This window comes from Malaclemys terrapin, chromosome 4 (genome assembly GCF_027887155.1).
Source record: "Malaclemys terrapin pileata isolate rMalTer1 chromosome 4, rMalTer1.hap1, whole genome shotgun sequence".
Classification (NCBI taxonomy): Eukaryota; Metazoa; Chordata; order Testudines; family Emydidae; genus Malaclemys; species Malaclemys terrapin.
This window is the reverse complement of record NC_071508.1, coordinates 125247241-125269841: the sequence shown is the minus strand read 5'-3', so window position 1 is coordinate 125269841 and position 22601 is coordinate 125247241. Positions and strand designations below refer to the sequence as shown.

The 22601-nt window shown below is 44.8% G+C and overlaps 1 protein-coding gene across 2 annotated transcripts; it reads left to right on the top strand.

Moving 5' to 3' along the window:
- Positions 1-7516: 7516 nt before the first annotated feature.
- On the top strand, positions 7517-21879 carry LOC128836494 (alpha-1-antitrypsin-like). Of its 2 annotated transcripts, none has more exons than XM_054026818.1 (5): positions 7517-7619; positions 14353-15042; positions 15569-15839; positions 17657-17804; positions 19757-21879. In XM_054026818.1, exons 2-5 carry the CDS (start codon positions 14370-14372, stop codon positions 19958-19960), a joined length of 1296 nt encoding a protein of 431 aa, XP_053882793.1. In that variant the 5' UTR covers positions 7517-7619; positions 14353-14369; the 3' UTR covers positions 19961-21879. The 2 variants fall into 2 exon arrangements, with proteins under 2 accessions (XP_053882793.1, XP_053882794.1); XM_054026819.1 differs by lacking the exon at positions 7517-7619 and adding an exon at positions 13223-13296.
- The last annotated feature ends 722 nt before the right edge of the window (positions 21880-22601 follow it).

Below are 22601 nucleotides of genomic sequence, written 5' to 3'. Positions count from 1 at the left end.
ATTAGTGAGCCACACAGCAGCTGTCTTGCTTTGCTTGTGCGAAGAGCACATTAGTGAAAAGTGCAAAATTTGCAAGTCCTTCAAGCCAAGGACTAAGAAGGAGCACGATATTCATTTACGAGCACTCCTTATGCAGTCGGTCCTCACCCAGGCACCAAGCACCGTGACCTCGGTATGCAGTGCCCTACTGGGACCATCCACTGGCTCCCCATCTGGCTCCGATCAAGAAGACGGTGTGAGGTCGGTCTACATCCTTCCGCAAGGGAAAGGTTAAGACTGTCCATGCCGAAGGGTACCGTCCGTGCCAAAGGCCCTGCAGGTGGCGCAGGAGATCATGTCCCTCCCGGTGCTGCCCACACTGGCTCCTGTGGTTCCCCGGTCACAGGGTAAACCCACGTTCAGACCACCATGGTCCCCACCTCAGCGGCACCATTCCCCATCGCAGGGGATGTGCCACCAGCGCTCACCCTCCCATAGCTGCCACGCCTCTAACAGTGAAAGGCAGATGCAGCACAGACCCATTTGGTCCCCAGACCTTGGGCACTGGCAGAAAGGCTTGAGGTGCAGTTTGCTGGTGACTGGGCGCAGACCCCTGTAGGCATGCGTCCCCCGGCAAGAGTCCCGGTTCCGGCACTCGGTATCTCCGAGACCACGGTACCACTTGAGGGATCAACGCATGTGGGCGCTTCCCAGCATTGGGCCCGTTCTGACTCCCAGTCCTGCTCCTCATCCCAGTACTGTTCGTCAAGCTCGAGACGTAGATCGCTGGCTCCAGGCTGTCGTGGATCCATTGAGCACCACCAGTCCCCAAAACCCCATTCCAGATCAGACTTCAGGTGGAGTGATCGGCATCGGTCGGGGTAGAACCACCGTTCCACTCGGGCCTGGTTGACTGAAGCGACCACTCAGAATCCAGCCCGGGTTCAGCGCGAGGTTCCCTGACAGTGGGACAAGCGCCGGTACCAGCGGTGCCAGCTACGTTGTGGGCACCAAAACCGGCCCCGGGACCTCAGGCACGGTGGCCAGGGCCATGGTACCCATGGAATCCATGGGGGCTTCACCCAGTCCTCCCAGGCCACCTGCTCAGTGTCAGGAGCCGCAGAGAGACCAGCTGCCGCTCTCTCCCGCCCTCTTCTGGTGCACAAAGCCTCAGGCGCAAGGACCCCGCAGGTCCAAGAGGGAGTATGGGAGCAAGCCACTGGGCCACCAATGGTTGTGGAGGACCCTACAGCACAGGCATCCTCCTCGTCATCACCAGATGAGGCTGTAACAGGGCGCCCTCCACTGGTTCCTCCAGATGAGGCTAAATCGCACCAGGAACTACTAAAGAGGGTCCCTGCCAACTTGGGTCTTCAGGCAGAGGAGTTAGAGGAGCCCTCAGACTCTCTCTTCGATGTACTCTGTTCCATAGCACCAGCCAGGGTGACTTTGCCCTTTCATGAAGGGGGTCTCAAAGGTCACTAATGCCCTGTGGCAAACTCAGTCCTCCTTGCCCCCCCCCCATCTCCAAGAGAGCTGAGTGCAAGTACGTTGTGCCATCCAAAGGCCACGAGTACCTGTACACCCACCCTGCTCCCAACTCCCTACTGGTAGAGACAGTTAACCACAGAGAGCAATTGGGTCAGCCCAGGGCTACCCCTAAGAATAAAGACTCCAAGAGACTAGACTTGTTTGGGCATAAGGTTTATTCCTTCTCTAGTCTCCAGTTGAGGGTGGCCAACCATCAGGCCCTCCGGGGATGCTATGACTTTAATATGGGGCAAGCCATAGCCAAGTTCGAGGGCTCCCTTCCTGAGGCTTCTAGGAAGGAGTTCTGGGCAATCATGGAGGAGGGCAACGCTATGCGCCGGGCATCCTGGCTGCGCCTCTCTGGCTTGACCACGGAGGCTCAGCAGTTGACGCAAGACCTTCCCTTCGATGGGCAAGCCCTATTTGCAGAACAGATGGACAAGAAGTTCCATGGCCTAAAGGACTCGCGCCCGACCCATAAAACATTCCCAGCCCTGCCTGCAAGCAGGTCAAGCCACAGCAGCCTCTGGGCCAGGGGAGCCACCCTCACCAGGAGCCTCCCCATAAGAAATCCAGAGGCTACAAGCAGCATCCTAGCCACCAGCCTTCGCAGGCTTCTCAGCTGAGCACAGCCTGCAATAAGCAGGCGGGCAAGCGCTCATTTTGAGAGTATGCCGGGGGCAACCTACCAGACTGTTCCCAGGATCTTTCCTCCCCTATTTTTGCCAACCACCATTCTCCTTTCCTCCCTGCGTGGGCATCTATTACAGTGGACTGATGGGTCCTCAGTACGGTGGCATGGGGTTACACCCTTCAGTTGCTTTCCACCCCTCTTTCCCACTCCCAACCCCCGTCCCTCTTCAGGGACCCTTCTCACGAGAGTCTCCTCACACAGGCGGTAGAGGGGTTACTGCAGCTAGGTGAGCTGGAGGGCGTTCCTTCAGAGTACAGGGACAAGAGGTTCTATTCCCGTTACTTCTTAGTCTCAAAGGCCAAGGGCAGTCTGCGACTTATCCTGGACCTGCGAGAGTTGAATTGCTTCTTAGTGAAATTAAGGTTGCTCTGGGTAGAGTGCTTGGAGCTAGGGTTAGGGTTCCTATGGGTAGAGATACATACAAGACTGTTACCTTTTTCGGTAGCTGGTGTTCTTTGAGATGTGTTGCGCATGTCCATTCCACAACCCGCCTTCCTTCCCGACTGTCAGTATTTCCAGCAAGAAGGAACAGAGGGTGGGGGGAGCCGGCAGTGCCCTATTTACTGTGGCATATGCGCACCACTCCAGGGGGCGCCAGAGCTGGTCCCCTACAGATACTGCTGAGGGAAAAATCTTCCAGCACTGGTGCATGTGGCCAGCACACACACCTAAGTTGAATGGACATGAACAACACATCTCGAAGAACATCAGTTACGGAAAAAGGTAACTGCCTTGTGTGTATTCTCACCCTAGGGCAGAGAGCTGTATCCATATGTCAAGGCTGCTTCCCCACTCTGAACTTTAGGGTACAAATGTGGGGGCCTGCAAGAAAAATTCTAAGCTTAACTACCAGCTTAGTTCTGATCCGCTGCCATCACTCCCAAATGTGCTAATTCCCTTCCCTGGGTAGCCTTGAGAGACTCTTCACCAATTCCCTGGTGAATACAGATCCAAACCCCTTGGATCTTAAAACAAGGAGAAATTAACCACGCCCCCCCACCTCCCACCAACTCCTGGTGGATCAAGATCCACCCCCTTGGATCTAAAAACAAGGAAAAATCAATCAGGTTCTTAAAAAGAAGGCTTTTAATTAAAGAAAAAGGTAAAAATCATCTCTGTAAAATCAGGATGGAAACTAACTTTACAGGGTAATCAAACTTAAAGAGCCCAGAGGAATCCCCTTTAGCCTTAGGTTCAAAGTTACAGCAAACAGAGATAAACACTCTTGCAAAAAGGTACATTTACAAGTTGAGAAAACAAAGATAAAAACTAACACACCTTGCCTGGCTGTTTACTTACAAGTTTGAAATATGAGAGACTTGTTCAGAAAGATTTGGAGAGCCTGGATTGGTGTCTGGTCCCTCTCAGTCCCAAGAGCGAACAACCCCCAAAACAAAGAGCACAAACAAAAGCCTTCCCCCCACCAAGATTTGAAAGTATCTTGTCCCCTTATTGGTCCTTTGGGTCAGATGTCAGCCAGGTTACCTGAGCTTCTTAACCCTTTACAGGTAAAAGGATTTTGGAGTCTCTGGCCAGGAGGGATTTTATAGTATTGTACACAGGAGGGCTGTTACCCTTCCCTTTATAGTTATGACACCATAGGAACCCTAACCCTAGCTCCAAGTCCCCTACCCCTAAGAACCCTAACTGAATCATAATCCTATTGCAGGGAAGCCTACCTATAAGAACCTAAGCCTAGCTACAAGCATCCTACCCCTACACTCCCTAACTATAGCTCCAAGTACCCTAACTATAGGAACTCTTACCCCAGGATGGGGAGCCCTATCCAGAGGAACCCTAACTCCAAGTACCCTAATCAAAGGAACCCTAACCTTAGCACAAGGGTCCCTGCCCATAGGAACCCTAACCCTTGCTCCAAGTACTCATAGGACTCCCCAACCTTAGGATGGGGAGCCCTATGCATATGAACCCTAAAGCTAACTGCATCTTCCTGGACCTGTGATTTATTCTGTTCAGATTGCTGGAATGATTGCTCTTCCTGGCAGTATTGGTGCATCTCTGCCTGGGTACTTAGACTATAATGAACTAGCTATAGGAGTTAATTATACTCTAATACTTTTCTTATTTCATTCACTTTTTAATGAATTTGTGTGTGTATGTGTGATAATTTTCTAAAATAATTTTTTCAAAAGAATACACAAAACTTAATTTCAATTTTCTGGAGAAAAATCTCACTTTCTCTCACTTTTCTGCTCCCCCGCCCCATCCCCTCACACACTGGAAAAAAAGTTGGCAAAAAAATTACCAAAAAAAATGAGATGCGAGTAAAAAAATATTAGAAAAAATTAAAAACTTTTAATTGAAACATATACAACTTCTAACAAATTGACATGTCTCCATGAAATATTTCCATTTCTTTGAAGTGTCATTCTTTTGAATATTTTTATTTTTATTCCTTATTGGCTTATGGCCTGATCTAGCAAAGACTGAAAAACAGGTTTATCTTTAAGCACATGAATATTCATTATTACTCACATGCTTAAAATTCAGTAGATGTGTAACTCCTTGCAGGACTGAAATTTACATTTTTATCTGTGGTGGTTCCTGACTACTTGGAGTGGTGCTGCAGGTTGTAGTATTTTATATAATCAGAAGGCCCAGTGTTAGAGTTTTGGTGTAAAGGAAATTGTTAAAATCCCAGTTCAAATCACATTAAGAGCTTGACTGTCATGTATAACATGGACAAGATCACATGCAGGGCATGCATAAACAGGAATTTAGGGTCTCGATCACACTCTCCTATGTAAAAACATGTGAGAAAGGCAAATCATTCTTGTGGAACAGGGTTCAGTGTGGTGCATCTCCATCGACTCCTCATTGGGGGGCGATATTGATATCTAGAGATGAGACAATTGCAGTGCCAGATGGACGGCGAGCCCCAGTAATGTGGCTCTCCAATCAGATGGGTGAAGAAGCCTCTCTTTATCGATTCCAGGGAACAGTTTCCTCTCATCAGCATGGCAGATTCCCATGCTATTGGCTCCCTCTCTCCCAACGCGGACCCTACCAATCCTATCTTCTGGAAGATAACGCTCATCTGAGAAATAGTAACCTGTGTGGCTTTTTGGAAATGAAGTTTAGTGCCTGTCCCAGGGAACCATAGTGTTCGGGCAGCTGCTTGTGGGCATGGGTTCCTCGTTTCAGTGACGCTCTAATTACGCATAAACAAACCGAAAAGCTGGGGAACAGCAAGCGGCTTAGTCACTGCTCCCATCTATATGATGCCCAGATCCCTTCCTTCCCTTAGCATTGGCTCCATTCTGTACTGGAGAGTGGGCATCTGGCTTTAGGTGTTCAGAAAAACAAACTGCCTTATTGTTTACTCTATATTCTTTCTGATATTTTTTATTTGATCAGAATCGTATTTACTATAAGACACTCCGTTTAATACTGTTTAGTAGTAAATAATACAGCAAAGAGAAGTGCAGATCAGCTGAGCATGGCAGGATCCTTTTGAATGACTGTAAGTACTGTATTCATTTTTCCTGACATTTTGAATTCATGTTATATGCAGTTTAGTTTATGGGTGAATTTGTAGCAAATATAGAAAACAGTCAGTTCTGTATAGCAAATCTGACAGAGGCAGTCATCAGGGGATGAACAGAACTGAATTCTCTGACAGAGGAAGTCTGGCTGAAATGGGAACTAAATTTAATGGGAAGCCATTTGGCTTTGCCTCTTAAAAGAGAGATTGTTGTCAACATGACCAGTTAGTGCACATTCTGTTTTTAATGCATTTTAGGAAATTGTACGAAGAGATGATTGGTACTAAAAATCTAATGAACTCTGTGTGGGGAACTGTATCTGTGTTTTCTAGCACATTATAATTTTGAAGACCTGTTAATTAAAATTACAATTATCCACTATCTTGACAAAGCATGAAAGGCTCCCACACTCCTTTCCTCACCCTTCTACATCTGCGCCATCCTCCTTTTTCTGCATGCTGCCTGGGTTCCAGCAGGAGGAATATTGACAGCCCAGGAAAGATAGTTGTCCTGCTCTCAGTTCTGGTGCCTGCCGCCTAAGGATTGTAAATATGTTTTTCCCCTGTATAGAGGGAAAAATACGTATGTATGAGCATTGTTCTGTTTACAGCAGAGTTTAAGATCCTTTCTTAAGTGGATATAAAAGGTACTAAATCCATATACAAACTTATGTGCGGTAACTTTTTTTAAGTGGCGCTGAATTTAGTTTTGATGGTCAGCCATGATTCTCATTGACTTTTGCTGTGTGCAGTTTACTTTCTACATACTGGTATGTCAAAGATTTGTTAAAATGCTGCAAGAGTTAAGCACAGTGTACCCGATTTTCCTCTTAGGCCTGGTCTACACATAGCTTTTGTTCTGGTATAAGTACTTGGGTTAAGAGTGTGATTTCTTGCTGAAATAGTTATACCAGTATAACCTCCCTACTGAGGATGCAGTTGCTTAGGGGAAAAAACTATACTGGTATAAGCACCTTTTATACAGGTATACCTACATCCATGCGAGGGAGGTTAGACTGCTGTATCTATATTGCTGTAGTTAAACAGGTACAATTTTTGTGTGTAGGCAAGTCCTTAGTTACACCATTGGGTCAAACTCCATTCAACTCAACAATTTTCCCCCAACTCTTCCTTCTGGCATTTGAGTTAAATAGCTGTTAATAAAAGGAAACAGGTACCAAGGAGTTTTAAACAACCGGAAATCAAATCATTTTACTTCTAAATTAATCAAGTTTTATTTGTATGGCAGCTGTGACACACATTGAGGGTGAGGCTCTTAAACTCTTTAACTGCCTTTGCGGAAATCCTGGGATTGGTTCTACCCCAGCCTGGATCCTGCCATAGGTTGTAGTATTCTCAGGGCTGCTCTAAACTCTGATGGCCGCAAATGGCCTTGATGGACTGTTCTGGTAACCTGGATGCAGAGGTGCCCCAGCCATGTTCTGTACAGTGTGCAGCTGACACAGGAGTCACTACAGCAGCTCTGTGCCACTCCCTGTACCCAAGGAACAGAAATTATGCCATTGAAGTAATGAAGGGGCATTTCTTCAAAGACAACAAAATCCGTAAAGGAACATTCAGGTATTATGCAAAGGTTCATCTCTTCCCAATATGTTCAGTCCTCCGTCAAGCACACTGTTCACACAAACAAATGTAAACACCCCTCAATTGTTGCAAAAGCACCGTCGGATCTCACTAACTGACACGAGTTCTTCAGTGTTATCCGAATGAGCTGTTTCAACAGCTTTTTTTTTTTGAACAGCGAAATAATCAGTATAGGACAAAATGTTCTATTTCTGGTACCTATGATAAAAAAGAGAGATCTGAGGAAATGGGCATGACAGAGGTGTTCACTGACCACACTGGTCTGTCCGGAATCACTCGGGAGCCAGAGAGCAGAAGATTTCAAAAGTAAGTTGGTAATTTCTGTTTGAAAGAAGTGGATTTCTCTGTAGCTGTGATTATATTTTATCATATTAAAGGGTCTGCTCCTACTGCCATTGCAAATGTTGGAATTGCTCCTTCTGCATTTCAGGGAGCTCCAAGAGACATTGTGCCTCCATATATAGGTACAATGCCTCCTAGCAGGTCTGTTGGCACTGTACAAATCCACACCATGCCCTACTCAGGACACATTATATTTGTTTGCTATGTTTCTTATCCTGTGCTGTTCCTATAGTATGAGTATGGTATCTTTTTCCTCAGTGCAATTGCATTGTAAAAGTAACTGACATTGTCTTTTCACATTTTTGTGCCTAATTCTGCAGTCCTGATGTAGAAAAAACTCCTATTAAAGTCCTTGGGAATTTTGACGGACTAGATCTAGTGAGATTTGTTTTCCACCGATCCTTTTCTTACCCTGCTCTTTCCTTATTAGTTGGCTTTCTGAAGAACTTTGCTTTACAAAATTAGTTTATCCCCAGCCATTGTTCACTGATCTCTTCTAGAGTCTATTTGCTTGGGAGGTTGTCCACAAGGTCCTATTTAATGTTCTTCATAGAGGAGCTGAGATGGCTGGAGCCACTATTGTGGATTTTAAGACTGATTCTCTAGTTTAACTTTCTCCTCCTCCTATTACATTCAACAGGCTCTTCCTAATGATGATTATTACTCCACATCCTCTTTGGGGCTAAATGGTGAACGCTACTGACAAATAACGGATCAGCTTCTATATGTCTTGAAGTGCTGACATTAACAGCTGGCTGAATTCCCATGAGCAAGTCCAGACCATGATATGCTAATAACTATATCTAAATTTTATCAGATATTCCTCAAAAGTAAAATAGTAATGTTCTAACTCCTAGGGTATGTCTTCACTGCACAGTTAATGCGGGCTTTTACCTGGGTTTTAGCCCAAACACCCCAACTTCTACTCAAGAAAAACTCTGACCCAGGCTTGGATGTGCTTTAAACCCTGGATAGCTTATGCTGTTGGACAGTGGATTAGAACCCAGGCTCTGGTTCAACTCAACTCATTTTGCAGTGAGGACATAAGCAAAATCATTGGAGTGCTAATAGTCCTCCAACACCCTTCCCACAATTCCCCTGAAGGACAGACAAGTTCTTCCACAATTGACTGGGAAAGAACCCCGGAGTATTTCAGCACAAAGAGCCAAGGGATATGCTCCCAGATACACACAGGGGAAATATAGTGCAGAAATAGTAAGGACACAATAACCACAACTCAGGGTTTACAGTGGATATGCTCTCACCCAGGCTAGGCTAACCCAGGTGCCCAGATCTGGGTGCCAATCACCTATGTTACCTGTGCAGTCAAGAAGCTACCTATACTCTATAAAAAACCTGAGATTTCTTCCTTGACTAAAATCCAAAGCATATATTATAAGAACAGGTAAATCTAAGGGGATGTCTACACTGGCAAGTTTCTGCACCACAAGTTATACCACTTTTATTAAACTGCTGGAATTAAACCGCTGTTGCATGTCCACACTGTGCTCGGTGTGTGACGGTGGAGCACATCCACATTAGCAGCTCTTGCAACAGCAAAGACAGCAGGGCATTGTGGTAGCTATACCACTGTGCAACTGGCAGCAGGGTCTTTGAGAAGGATTTGCAATGCCTCATGGGGCAGGCACAGCTTCACATGATGCAGGTTTCCCAATCCCATTGTTCCATGAGCATCCTACTACATTGCCAGCTGCTTTTCAACTGAAGTGGGGGGGAGTGTGTCTGGGGCAGGGAGTGGGGGAAAGAGACTGTTTTGGGGGACAGAGAGTGTGTCAGCATGCTGTCTTGTGAGTTCAGACAGCGGGAGGAAGCAACCAGTCCTGAGGCAGGGGGAGGGGGAAACCCTGACATCAGCCCCCGGCTCCTTCCCTGGGCTCTCTACACAGCAATCTCTCTCTCCCTCTCCCTCTCACACACACACACACACACCTGTCTCTATGTTTAACAGCATGAGCATTCCAAATTAATGGTTTGCTTGGTGTCCCGGAGCAGATCAGCACAGCACGCAATGGCTGTTAGAAATTGTGTGTTGAAAGGGGAGGGGCACATGCCTTCAGGGCAGCCAAGTTGAAAACAATGAGCAGAGTGGTCACTTGAGGTATTATGGGACAGCTCTGGAGGCCAATTATAGCGCAGAAAGCAATCAAGTGTCTACACTGGCAATAGAGCGCTGGAGCCGCTGCGCAAATAGCCTTATGACTCTCGTTGAGGTGGGTTTTTTTGCAGTGCTGCAACTGAGGAGTTTCTGAGCACAAAGTGGCTTGGCAGTGTGTACACGCCTGCAGTGTGAGCGCAAAAAGCTGGTTTGTTGCACAGAAACTTGCCAGTGTAGACAAGCCCTTAATAAAGAGGCCTAATTTTTCCTCAGTTTTGTAATTTGGAGTCAACAAATATGTTACCCAAACTTCACTGGAAACTGATTCCTGATAAGGTTTCTGGAGGATTGTGGTTTAAATTGCAAAGCGTCTCAGTTTACTTGTGCTGTCCTCAACTACTAAATTTGGGGTTATTTTGTATCTGTTTTATCAGCCCATTCAACATATTGATGACTGTTCCCAGGTAGGTACTGCCAGTCCGTCTCTTGATATTCCCAAGTACGGTCCACTCCCTGTGCTTCTGCCCAGGCACCTGCTGCTGGTCTGGAGCTGCAGACTGAGCCAGGCTACCAAGCCAGTTCCTTTCAAGTTCTATCTTTCCAGCAGGTTCTTTCATACATTCGCTACTTTTTTCTACTAATAGTTCACCCCCATTTTCTGCATGCTCCAGCTTTCTGCTGGTGCCTCCCATAAAACAAAGGAAGTTCCAGAAAAGCTCTCCCCCAGTGCAAGTGGACTGGGGGACTGGTAAACAACAACTGAGGTCACAAACTTCTAAAATGTACCAACTGGGAATTGCTTCACCAGGATGTTAGCTGTGAGTGACAGCTATTGTTATTGAATAAAGAAACATTGCAACCATTCACCAGCTAATATGTTCTGTTCCCATTTTAAATACATGGTGCCAAAGAACATAAGTATGGAATACATATAGCCATAGCTTCAGCGGTCAGAGAATAGCTGGCCCTACCTGAAATCCTGAAAATGTTATCAAAGCTTCGATATATCATAAATGTATTTATCTGTCACCTGAAGCCTGGGCTAAGATAAGAAGGAGGATCAATTACTTTATAAGTCATTGACCTTCTGCTCTGTGCTTTGATCTGGATTCCACACCACCTCCTTAGTAACCACTGAATTGCCACTGCTTTACACAAGCAGAATCCCCTGGAATTCTCACACACACACACGTACGTCAGATGATGCTAGAACTAAGGTTGCCCATTTAACCTTAATTCATTCCCAGTGTGAGTATGCATTATGCCAGATTTTAATTATGTGATTGCTTACTGTTTTTACACTCATTCCTCATCCTCATTCAGTCTCAGTTACTGTCCCTTCTCTGGTCCCTTGCCCTAGTCTTTTTGTCCAGCCAGTCCCAGTTCTCCCCTAACCCCAGATCCTGGTCTCCTCTTCCCACTGCCAGTGGTTCTTAGCCCCAATCTCCTCCTCCCACCAGTTCCTCATCCAATCTCATTGCCCCTCTCCTAGCCAACTGGCTTCCAGTTCCCCCATTTTCCTCACAGATTCCTAGTCTTGACTTAAGGCTACTAGTTCCAGGCTCCTTGTCCATCCTATATTTAATGAGCTATAACAGGGGTTCTCAAACTTCATTGCACTGCAACCCCCTTTACAATAAGACCCCTGTAGACGGGACTGAAAGCCTGAGCCTGCCTGAGCCCTGCTTCCCAGGACAGGGCCCAAGGGCTTCAGCCCCAGGCGGGGGCCTGTAACCTGACCCCCGCTACCCAGGGCTAAAGCCCTCGGGCTTTGGCTTCGGCCCTGGGCAGTGGGGCTTGGGCTAAAGCTTTGACCCCAAGTCCCAGGTCCCAGCAAGTCTAACGCCAGCCCTGGCACCCCCATTAAAACAGAGTCACGACCCACTTTGGGGGCCCAACCCACAGTTTGAGAACTGCTGAGCTAGACAAAACTTCGTATTCTTTGTCCTCATTTGTCCACACATCTGGGCAGGACTGGCTTTAGCAGGTGCGGGGCCCCATGCCGGGACGCGAATTGTCTCCCGTCCCAACTCCGCCCTGGCCCCACCCCGACTCTGCCCCCTCCCTGCCCCATTGGATCCCTCCCCAAATCCCCGCACTGGCCCTGCCCCCAGCCCCGCCCCCAGCCCCGCCCCCTCACTGCCCCATTGGATCCCTCCCCAAATCCCTGCCCTTGCCCCACATCTTCCCCAAGCACTTCCTCCTCACCTCTCCCTCCCAGGCTTGCGCTGATCAGCTGTATGGTGGCGCAAGTGCGGAGGGAGGGGGGAGAAGCAGCTTTTCTTTTTTTTTCCCCGCTCCACCGGCAGCCCCGGACGTTGCGGGGCCCTCTTAGGCACGGGGCCCCATTCTGGGGAATCGGCCAAATCGGCTTAAAGCCAGCCCTGCATCTGGGCAGAGTTTCATTCACAGGCATTTTCTGATTCCGTAACTCCGTCATAGAGCAATGGACATTGTCTGCAGTTCTCTGGTTGGTGATTCATACTGGTACTCTTTCATTATACATTTAGCCCAACTCTCCAGCCTTCCACCTTTGCTTGCCGTCTTCCACTTCCTCTGTACCTTTGTTGCCCCTAGCCTCCATTTGAGGGAGGGAACATTGTTGTCCCTCTGCGGCCCTGCAGCAATTTGGCTGTGTGAGGCACCACTGAGCAGTTAGGACCTTTCACATGCCTGCCCACTAGCACCCAATCCTTTTAGAAAATGAGTCTCCAGAGAGTTATTTTAAAATAAACATGTGGGCAATGCAAACTACCAAACTGGCCATAGAAAACCATTGATTTGCTCTCATGTCTAATGTGAACAGGGTCCCAGGCAGGAAATGCATGAACAGCAAAATCTGTGGAGGGGAGAAAAAAAATCACTTGTGAAAAGGAGTAAAAAGGCTCAGACTGGGAGTTAGGCACCTAAATATCTTTGAGGATCTTCGCCAAAATGACCCATCTTACATTTATTGTCTCCTCTACTGTGTGAGAATGGGGGATACATTAAAAGAGGTGAAGGATGCAGCTTGTGGTGCCACTGGGAAGTTTGTCCCCAATCCCCAAGTGGCTCCCATGATGTGCTGTCATTGAATTCCTCATATAGGTAGCACATTCTAATCTCTCTGCTGGGAGTTTATGGTCATCTGAGCACCAATAACGCATGCAGCTTTTAGCCCCTGGCCCAGGAAAGCATATTGTGAAGAGTGGCCACTCCTGGGCAAAAACACTTCAGTTCCAGTGGAGCTCCAATCACATACTGTTTGCATAGGGAGGCTTCTGCAGGCAAGGGGGGCAGCAAGAAACACTGCCCCTTCTGCACTCCGCCATCTCTGACTGGTAGCTCGAATCTGCACTGCATGGGTGAAAGGTGGGCAAAATGTCCCAGTAAAACAAGCTTCATCATTGTTTGCTCTGCATCCTCTCTCGTCATTTTTATTTGATTTGATTAATGATTAATGGAGGACACTACTGTTCAGCAGTAATCAATAGATCAAGGAGCAGTCCAGATCAGATGGACATAGAGGATCCTTTGCAATGTACTGTGAGTACTGTCTTAATTTTTCCTTGGATCCTTTGATTTCTGATTATCTGTATCATATGCACTTTAGTTTATGGAATTATTTAGTTTATGGAAGTACCTGTGGGCAACTTTGTAACAGGTAGAGAGAACACCCTATTCTGATTTAAAAAAACAAAAATACACAAAACATTCAAGGGGCCATTATAAACTAGTGTTCTGGTGGAGGAGGGAGCTAGGACAAAGTAACTGCAATTTATATTTTAAATGATGGGAAACTGTCAACATTTTGACTAAAATGGCAGAAAAACATACTAGGAAGCCATCTAGATCTTTTTCATGTGTCCCTGCAGAGAGATTATTGCCAGAGATCCATTAATGACCCTTTCATTGTATTTGCCTTTTAGGAAACTTGTACCAAAAATAATCATTGGTAGTAGAAACCAAAGCATGAATTCTGTGCGGAACACTGTACTTTGTGTTTTATAGCACATTTTTATTTAATTAGCAGATTTTAATGACCTGGAAAACTGTGGAAGGCAAATATAGCAGCAACAGCAATCCTGAAGTATAGATTATAAAAGTAAATGCTGTTTGTGATCCAATTTTTACTGGGAAAAGGTATTCTGAAAGTTTTCAGTCTTTTGCAAGTTTATATGAACCTTAATACGAACTAAGCTATCTCATTTGAGAGAGCATGTGATCACATAAAGAATTTATCAGGAGGCATATATTTCTTCTGAGAGTTATTGGCCACTGAAATGTGAAATCTTGAAAGTGAGCTTTTTACATTTTTGAGGAAAATTTCACTTTGTTTCAAGCTCCATGCCCTGCTGTCATTAGTTCTGGCTCATGACAGGTTAAAAAGGCCACATGCAAACTTTTGTGTCTTGGAAAGGTGAGTTCTATGACATTAGCCTGGAATGTGATATCAGTAGGACAAAAATTCATCCATAGTGTAGCTCCAATGGATTCCACAACAGGTGTTAATCACTGAATAGTAAGCAACAGATCTCATAGTACACAGGAAAAAAGGAATAATTTTCTTAACTAACTTCTGTAAATCTAAATATTTTACAGAATAAAGCCAAAGGAAAATGAAGCCCACCCTCTTTGTGTGTTTGTTACTGACTGGACTTCAAGCAATCAGTCATTGTCATCGTCAGCCTGATCACCGCAATGACTGGGGTGGTCATAAAGATGCATCCACCAGGGAACACAATTGCCCCGTTGAAGGAGTTTATACATGTGAAAGCAAGACCTACTTCAAACTGGCCCCCAGCAATATTGACTTTGCATTTAGATTTTACAAGCAAGTTATATCAGAGACAGCTGACAAAAATATTTTCTTCTCTCCCATAAGCATCTCTACTGCCTTTTCAATGCTGGCACTTGGGGCTAAATCAGCTACTCTGAATCAGATTCACAAAGGACTTACCTTTGACCTGAACAAGACTCAGGAAAAGGAGATACATGAAGGCTTTTGCCATCTCATCTGTGCGCTAAACCGTCCAGACAGGGAGATCCAGCTGAATATGGGCAATGCCCTTTTCCTAGGAGAGAGACTGAAACCACTAAAAAAGTTTTTAGAAGATGTTAAAAACTTTTATAAATCAGAAGTTTTTTCTAGTGACTTTAACAATTCTACCAATGCTGTGAAACAGATCAATAATTACATTGAGAAGAAAACCCATGGGAAAATTGTTGATTTAGTCCAGGATCTTGATCCACTCACTGTAATGATTCTTATTAACTACGTTTTCTTTAAAGGTAAGAATTGTTATAATGTGGGCGTTTATTGCAACCATGAGTTTTTGAAGGTTGACTAAAATCTAGGACAATGAAACTTTAATTTATATTTTAAATGAAGGGACCCTGTCATCATTGCTGGGCCTGTTAGATGCTCTATCTGGGAAATACTCCAATCTGGAAAGTCATTTTATAAGACTACAAATGTGTTTTTTCCCCACTTAAGAGTGGAAGAAACTGACTTTGAAGCAAATACCTATATTTCTATGCAATATGTATTAATCTGATGGATATATACAGGCTCAGTTTAGACATGATGTTCATAACTCTATCAGTTAATAGTGGCCTTTAAACATCTAAGAGAATAGCACTAAAGCCAAGCTTCAGAAAATCGAGAGGTGTATCAACTTATAAAACACATTTGCTATAAATAAAGTTGCAGGATCAGATCCTGTGGGCTTAGTGCACTTGAATTAGTCTGATTCATACTAATATTTCCTCTTTGCAGTATATTCAATTGCATTCTCTTTCTTTTTTTTTTCATAAGCCCATTGGGAAGAGCCCTTTAATTATTTATACACAAAAGAAGAGGATTTTTTTGTGGCTGGGAAAACCTCTGTTAAAGTTAATATGATGTACCGCAAGGGCAGTTACAAACATCACTATGATAAGGAGCTGTCCTGCTGGCTGGTGCAAATACCTTATAGTGGAAATGCTGTAGCATTGTTTATTCTGCCTGATGAAGAAAAAATGAAGGAGGTGGAAAAAGCTCTCTTGAAAAAAACGTTGCCTAAATGGAGAAAGGCCTTCAAAGAAAGGTAATCTTTTAGCTACAGCTGCATTGAGAAATGTTTTACTGCAAATTAGGACAGAATCTCACATGAAAATAAACTATTAAGGGCAGATAGTTCAACTGAAATCTGCACACAGAGGGCCCCTTAAAGAACAGGCCTCCCTTTCCTTTCATGAGAAGGGGCAGATGGGAAGGGTGATTTAGTGGATAGGACCTTGAACTATGACTCAGGAGACCTGCGTTCAGTTCCTGGCTCAGCCACAGATTTCCTTGGGCAAGTCACTTTGTCTGATGTTTGCCCAGGTTCCTCATCTGTAAAATGAAGATAATACTTCCCTACCTCACAGGGGAACAGTGAAAATAACATCTATTCATTAATTGTGAGGCACTCAGTTAGCATAGTGATGAGGGCCATACACAGTCTGTTGCTTCTGTGGCAGAATCAGGGTCTGCTCAGGGACTAGGTGAGTTCTCACCAGGTGAGGAGCAGAATACTGTGCTCTCCCAATGATCCTGTGAAGATTATATAGAAAATGAACCAGAGCCTGGGGGTCCTGTGATGGGCAGGGTATGGAACCCTAGTCCATACTTACCCTCTAGGGTATGTCTACACTGCAGTAAAAACCCGTGGCACGGAGTCTCAGTGACTTAGGCTCGTGGGGCTCAGGCAGAGCTGGAGTGTGGACTGTGGCTGGAGTCCAGACTCTGAGACCCAACACCTTGCGGGGTCTCAGAGCTGACATACCAGCCCGAGTGTCTACCTGGGCCAGCTGCAGCCATGCTGTGGGTCTTTTATTGCAGTGTAGGCATACTCTTAGGTTCCTCCCATGTGTTTTACTGGGGGGAAAGGTGACCCAGGTCTAAGTTACACACACCAAGTTGTCATTCTCTGTACTGACTGCAGAGGCAGTGTGGTCCAGTGGAAAGGCACTGAGCAGGGAGTCAGGTGACCAGGGTTCTTTTCTTGGCTTTGCTACTCATCTACTGTGTGACCATCTCTCTGTGCCTCAGGCCAGGTCTACACTTAAAACTTAGATCGCCATAGCTATGGTGTTGAAGGGTATGAAAAATCCACCAGGTGCTGTAGCTATGCCAACCTAACCCTCTATGTAGACACAGTTAGGTCAATGGAAAAATCCATCAACCTAGCTATCATCGCTCGGTGCGGTGGAGTTTCTACAGTGATAGACTACAGAGCTAGAAGGATTTTGTCAAACTACTGGGTTACAGAGCCATAGCTACAGTGCCACAGCTACTCTGCTGTAGCGCCCATAGTGTAGACATGGCCTCTCCATTTGTAAATGGGGCTAATGATATTGATACTGAGAGACATACCAATGAATTCCCTGGTAGTGGGGAGTACCCATCTGGCACTGGCACCTTTGCCCCACACCTTGCCACATATTTCCTTATGCCCCTGGCACAGGGGATATGTTGAGACTGGTATCTGACATGGCCAGAACACTACTCCACTCTGGCAATTGCCAGGTGGCAGATGGCCTGTTGGAGCACCTTAGCCTACTGTCCTAAATTAGAATACCACCAAGGCTGCTCTAATCCACACTAGGCCCAGGGCCATCATAAAATAGCCCCAGAATCAGTGAACTACACGGACTCTTGCATAAAGTGGTATAGTTGAGAATATAGGCTTTTGACAAGGAACTCTGTTCTATAGATGCTCAGTCCTTACTCAAACACACTGTTCAAACCTGCTGGTCAAATACAGCACACAGACTCTTTAAGTTTGAGAGATAAATACAAGTGTCACCAACTTGACCCTATTCTGTAGTGGTCTCTGAATCAGATGATTTGCCAAAAATTTTCTGTATTTTTTTTTAACAGAACAATATATCTGCACATTCCAAAATTTTCTATTTCTGGTACCTATGACATAAAAGAGATATTCCAGAAAATGGGTGTGATCGATGTGTTCACTGACCAAGCTGATCTGTCTGGAATCACTGGAAAGTCTGAACTAAAGGTTTCAAAAGTAAGTTTGTAAACGAAGATGGTAACAAATGGATTTGTCTGTTCTTACAAATGTTACATTTATATTTTATAACATTGAAGGGTTTGATCCTGCTCTCACTGAACTCATTGGCAAAACTCCCTCTGACACCAGTAGGTACAGTTTGGGTACAAAGAAAAGGGGACAAAGAGAGTCTGTCTTTGCTAAAATTGAGAATTAACATGCTTAGAGGGGATTACACATTATATGTACAGAGGCTGGAGGACATCAGGAAAAGACACAAGTATAAAATAAAATAATATTTTGGCCATTATATATAATTATTAAAAGAACAAATTGGACTTGGCAAAATATTCTCTAACTCTCATTAGAGATAGTTAGGCTTGGAGGTAGAGTCCTGCGCAGATACAAATTTATATCTGTGGATGCAGATATCCACGGACATAAAGCTCTATCCGTGGAACCACAGGGCGCTCCCGGGAACTGCAGCAGTGAAAGGAGCAGAACGTGGGGACGCCGCTCCCAGGACCCAGCGCCCCGCCCCAGCAGTTCCTCTGGCATTGCTGATCTGCCTGCAGCCCCGCCCCCATCTCTTCCACACAGCTGTCTGCATCTCCGGTCTGGGGGCATGCGCGTCACTTGAATACAAGAGCACGACCAGGGACAGCTGCTGGTGAGCCTGGTGTCCACCCAATGGCGGGACTGGGGGTAGTACAGCCACACCGGAGGAGCTGTCGGTGCAAGGTACTGGCTCCTGGGAGCGGCAGCCCCATGTTCTGCTCCTTTCGCCGCTGCGGTTCCCGGGAGAGCTCTGCAGTTCTGCAGATACCGATTTATATCCGTGGATATCCACATCCATGGATATAAATTTGTATCTGCACATGGCTCTACTTGGAAGGACTACATTTTTATCACTAAATGTCGATAAATGTCGATTTAACCATAGCCACACAAACCAATGAACAAAATATTTCCCTCAATGATAATCTAAATTTACAGATAGGCAAAGTAAAAAAATGTTCCTTGAGAATGTATTAGAGAATGATTTAAGGATATTTACTTTGCATGTTTGGACATGTGATGTTGACAATTTGTGTTTCAATGGTTATAAAGGGATAACTTTTTGAATCTCGACATCTACTGTCACTAAATAATTATTATTGGCCTCCGTTCCATAATTTCCTGCAACTGTGAAAATGTAAATCGATAAAAAGAAAAAAGTGTAGAAACCCATAATTTTGCACAACTATGAACATTTCAATAAATAAATATAGAAAAATGCTTAAAAATAAACATCAATATTATCCATCAAAATTATTTTTAAAAAATCTCGAATTCTGCCAACTATCAACATAGCGCCTCACCAACCTATTAGAATTCTTTGGTGGGGAGCTCAACACACATGTACACAAGTGTGATCCAGTGGGTATAGTGTACTTTGACTTTCAGAAAGCCTTTAACAAGGTCCATCACAAAAGGCTCTTTAGCAAAGTAAGCAGTCATGGGATAAAAGGGAAGATCCACTCATGGATCAGTAACTGGTTAACAGGAAAAAAAAAGAGTAGGAATAAATTGTCAGTTTTCAGAATGCAGAAAGGTCCAAAGAATCTGTACTGGAATCAGTGCTGTTCAACACGTTCATAAATGATCTGGAAAAAGGGGTAAACAGAAGGAGTTTAACACCGCCTCAATGTTAGCTAAGCCAACAGAAGCACTTTTTTAATCAGCTTAGCTACCTCTACTCTGGGGGGTTTTGCTGGCATTGCTATATCGACTAGGAGATGTGGGTTTTTCACACGTGCGGCCAACCTAGCTATTCTGACAACACTTTGCAGTGTAGACTTGGCCTTACCCTACTTGCTTCTTAACAGTTGATTTTCCAAAGAATGGTGTTTTAAAAATAAAGAAGTTTAGCTCTTGCTATTATTCAGGGCTCAATAGTCAATGTAAAGCTTTGCTTCATTTCCTTGCAGGTCATTCACAAGGCTGTATTGAACATTCATGAGAATGGCACTGAGGCTGCAGGAGTCTCTGTCGTGGAAATGTCATGGAGGTCTGGTCAAATTTCTGCTCCTCCTCGAATTAAATTCAACAGGCCCTTCTTGGTTATGATTTTTGATAGGCATACCCGCAGCATCCTCTTCTTGGGGAAAATCATAAACCCTAGTGCAAAATAATTGCTCAGCTGCTGGACATGTTTGTAGTGCTTCCATGTAGTGCTGGCAAAATTCAGGAAGGAAGGACATGCACGGTACTAGGGACTATATTTAGACCATTAACATACATTCCTAAACCCATAAAATATTAATGAAGCATTTCCTTGCCTATAAACAGCTGATATTTCTTCCTTGCTGTGTACAGCTTATATCATAACAAATTGCTAATAATCTAAATAAGTCTGATTTCACCTTTCCCCTGTTTTGTAAGTAGTCGTTACTGAAAGGCTCCCTGTGGGGGTCTTTGTTTAAGATACAAAGGTCTTGGCTACATAAACAATTAGACCACGGCAAGCTGGGGTGTGAATCTACCCTGCACTAGCCTGCTGTGGACTTATTGTCAGTGTGCACCCTGCTGACACGCATTAACAGTTGGTTAATGTGCTCTGAGCTCATTCCAAAGGGAGCTGGATCAGAATGCTCTAATGAAGTGTTGACACACATGAGCAGGGTGTATGTGGACAGTTAGACCACAGCAAGGTAGGGCAGGATAGAGTAGCACCCCACTTTGCCATGGGCTAATTGTTTGTGTAGACAAGACTAATGAGTTGATCTTTCCTGTACTCCTTAATTTTGGGGGTAGGGAGGGTAGTCTGTTTTATCAACGTGATTAACTGACTGGTGATGATTGTTTCCAGCCTCCTGTCCTTGGCAAGGAATTCCTGGTCTGGACTCTTCTCTTTTACTGTGAGTCCAGGTGCTGGTCTGAAGTTGCAGATTCAGCTACTGGGTTAATTTTCTTTAGGGGCTTGTCTACACAGGGAAAAAGCCCACAGTAGCTGGCTTACACCAGGTAATGCACACTAGGCACTCTGCACTAATTCCCTATGTATAGACTCTTCTTGTGGACCAAGATCAGGTCTACACTACAGGCCTACGTCATTTGTAACTACGTGGCTCAGGGGTGTGAAAGATCCCCGCCCTTGAGCGACATAGTCATACTGACCTAACTCCCTATGTAGATAGCAGTATGTTGGTGAAAGAGCTTCTCCTGTCGACATAGCAACCGCCTCTCAGTGATGTGGATTAGCTATGCCAACAGGAGAGCTCTGTCCTGTCAAAGTAGGAGCTTTTTCACTTCAGCGCTACAGCAGCACAGCTGTGTTGATGCAGCATTTTAAGTGTAGACCTGCCCTAAGCGTTCCTTTGTGGGCGTTAGCTTAAAGCCCTTTGGAAGTGTTCTAAGCTAAACTGCCTGAGGGCACTCAATGCACTGGAGGAGTTTCATTTCACCAAGAGTTAGTGAGGAGTAGACAGTGCACTTTAAATTCACACACTAACTTCCTCATATAGCCAAGCCCCTGGTCTGTACAAGAAAGGGTTTGTCGGTATAGTAGCTATTACTGGCATTTCCACACATGCAAACCTCCACCCTCAGTGGAGACAGCGTATACAGACAAGAGTTTTTTTTTTTTTTTTTTTTGCCAGACTAGCTTATGCTAGTTCCCCAAATGAAATAAGCTGTGTCCACACGAGGGCTTTTTGCTGGTATGTTATAAAATCTTATAAAAATTCACACCTTTAAAGGATATTATTATACCGCCAAAATTTCTACTGTAGACCTGCCTTATTCTCTCCAACAGTTCTTGTTTTGCCTACCAACAGTTCACCTCTATCGTCACATATTCTAGCTATCTTGTTAGTCTTTCCTCTAAAGGAGAGGAGGGTGGAGACAAATGATAACTCCACAACACCTGTTCTTGTGCAGCACACTGGGGCCATGGAACTTTCTTAGGGACTTTTAAACTACCGGTACTTTTAAACTCACAAAATTAACACAGACACACATACAAAATGCAGATACTGTCTGAGGAACTGCCTTTCTAAATGTTAACTGAATTATTGCTACTGTTACTGAATAAAGAAACATTGGACCCTGACATTTTTGAGTCTGGAACGTTCCTGAGTCTAATTTTTTTTCTTTTGTGTTGTATTATTTTTCAGTAACTTTCAATCAATTAATGCCATTTTAAGATATTAGCAACATTAAAATTTTCAGTGTCAAAGCCTCTTTGAGGTTCTCATTATTCTAAAGCAATAAATTAATACTGCTATTAATGAACTATAGAGTCTGCTGATAAGGTGAGTCCAGAAATTTTGTACAGCAAACAAGGACTAAACATCCTCATTGATAATTTTCTTTAAACTTTGAACAGATCAATATGGACATAGATGAACCCAATTTGTTGGGGAAGAGTCAACTTGGCTTTTATAAAAAGAACCCATGTCTCAACAATCTATAAAAATTCTTTGAGGGGGTCAACAAACATGTGGACGTGGGTGATCCAGTAGATACAGTGTACTTGGACTTTCAGAAAGCCTTTGACAAGGCCCCACCCCAAAGGCTCTTAAGCAAAGTAAGTACTCATGGAAGAAGAGGAAAGCTCCTCTGATGGATGAATAACTGGTTAAAAGTCAGGAAACAAAGGATAGGAATACATGGACAGTTTTCACACTGGAGAGAGATAAATAGTGGTGCCCCCCAGGCAGGGCTGTCCCTAGCTATTTTGGTTCCCTATGCAGCCCCCTTGTGGGGGGATAGCCTCAGGCCTTCGCGGGGGATGGGGGGGCAGGAGCAGGGTTGGGGGGCAGAGAGGAAACT

Coding starts and splice junctions, on each gene's coding strand:
- LOC128836494 (XM_054026818.1), top strand. CDS start 14,370: ATGAAGCCCACCCTCTTTGTGTGTTTGTTACTGACTGGACTTCAAGCA. Junction 15,043..15,568: donor TAACTACGTTTTCTTTAAAG/GTAAGAATTGTT, acceptor TTTTTTCATAAG/CCCATTGGGAAGAGCCCTTT. Junction 15,840..17,656: donor AGAAAGGCCTTCAAAGAAAG/GTAATCTTTTAG, acceptor TTTTTTTAACAG/AACAATATATCTGCACATTC.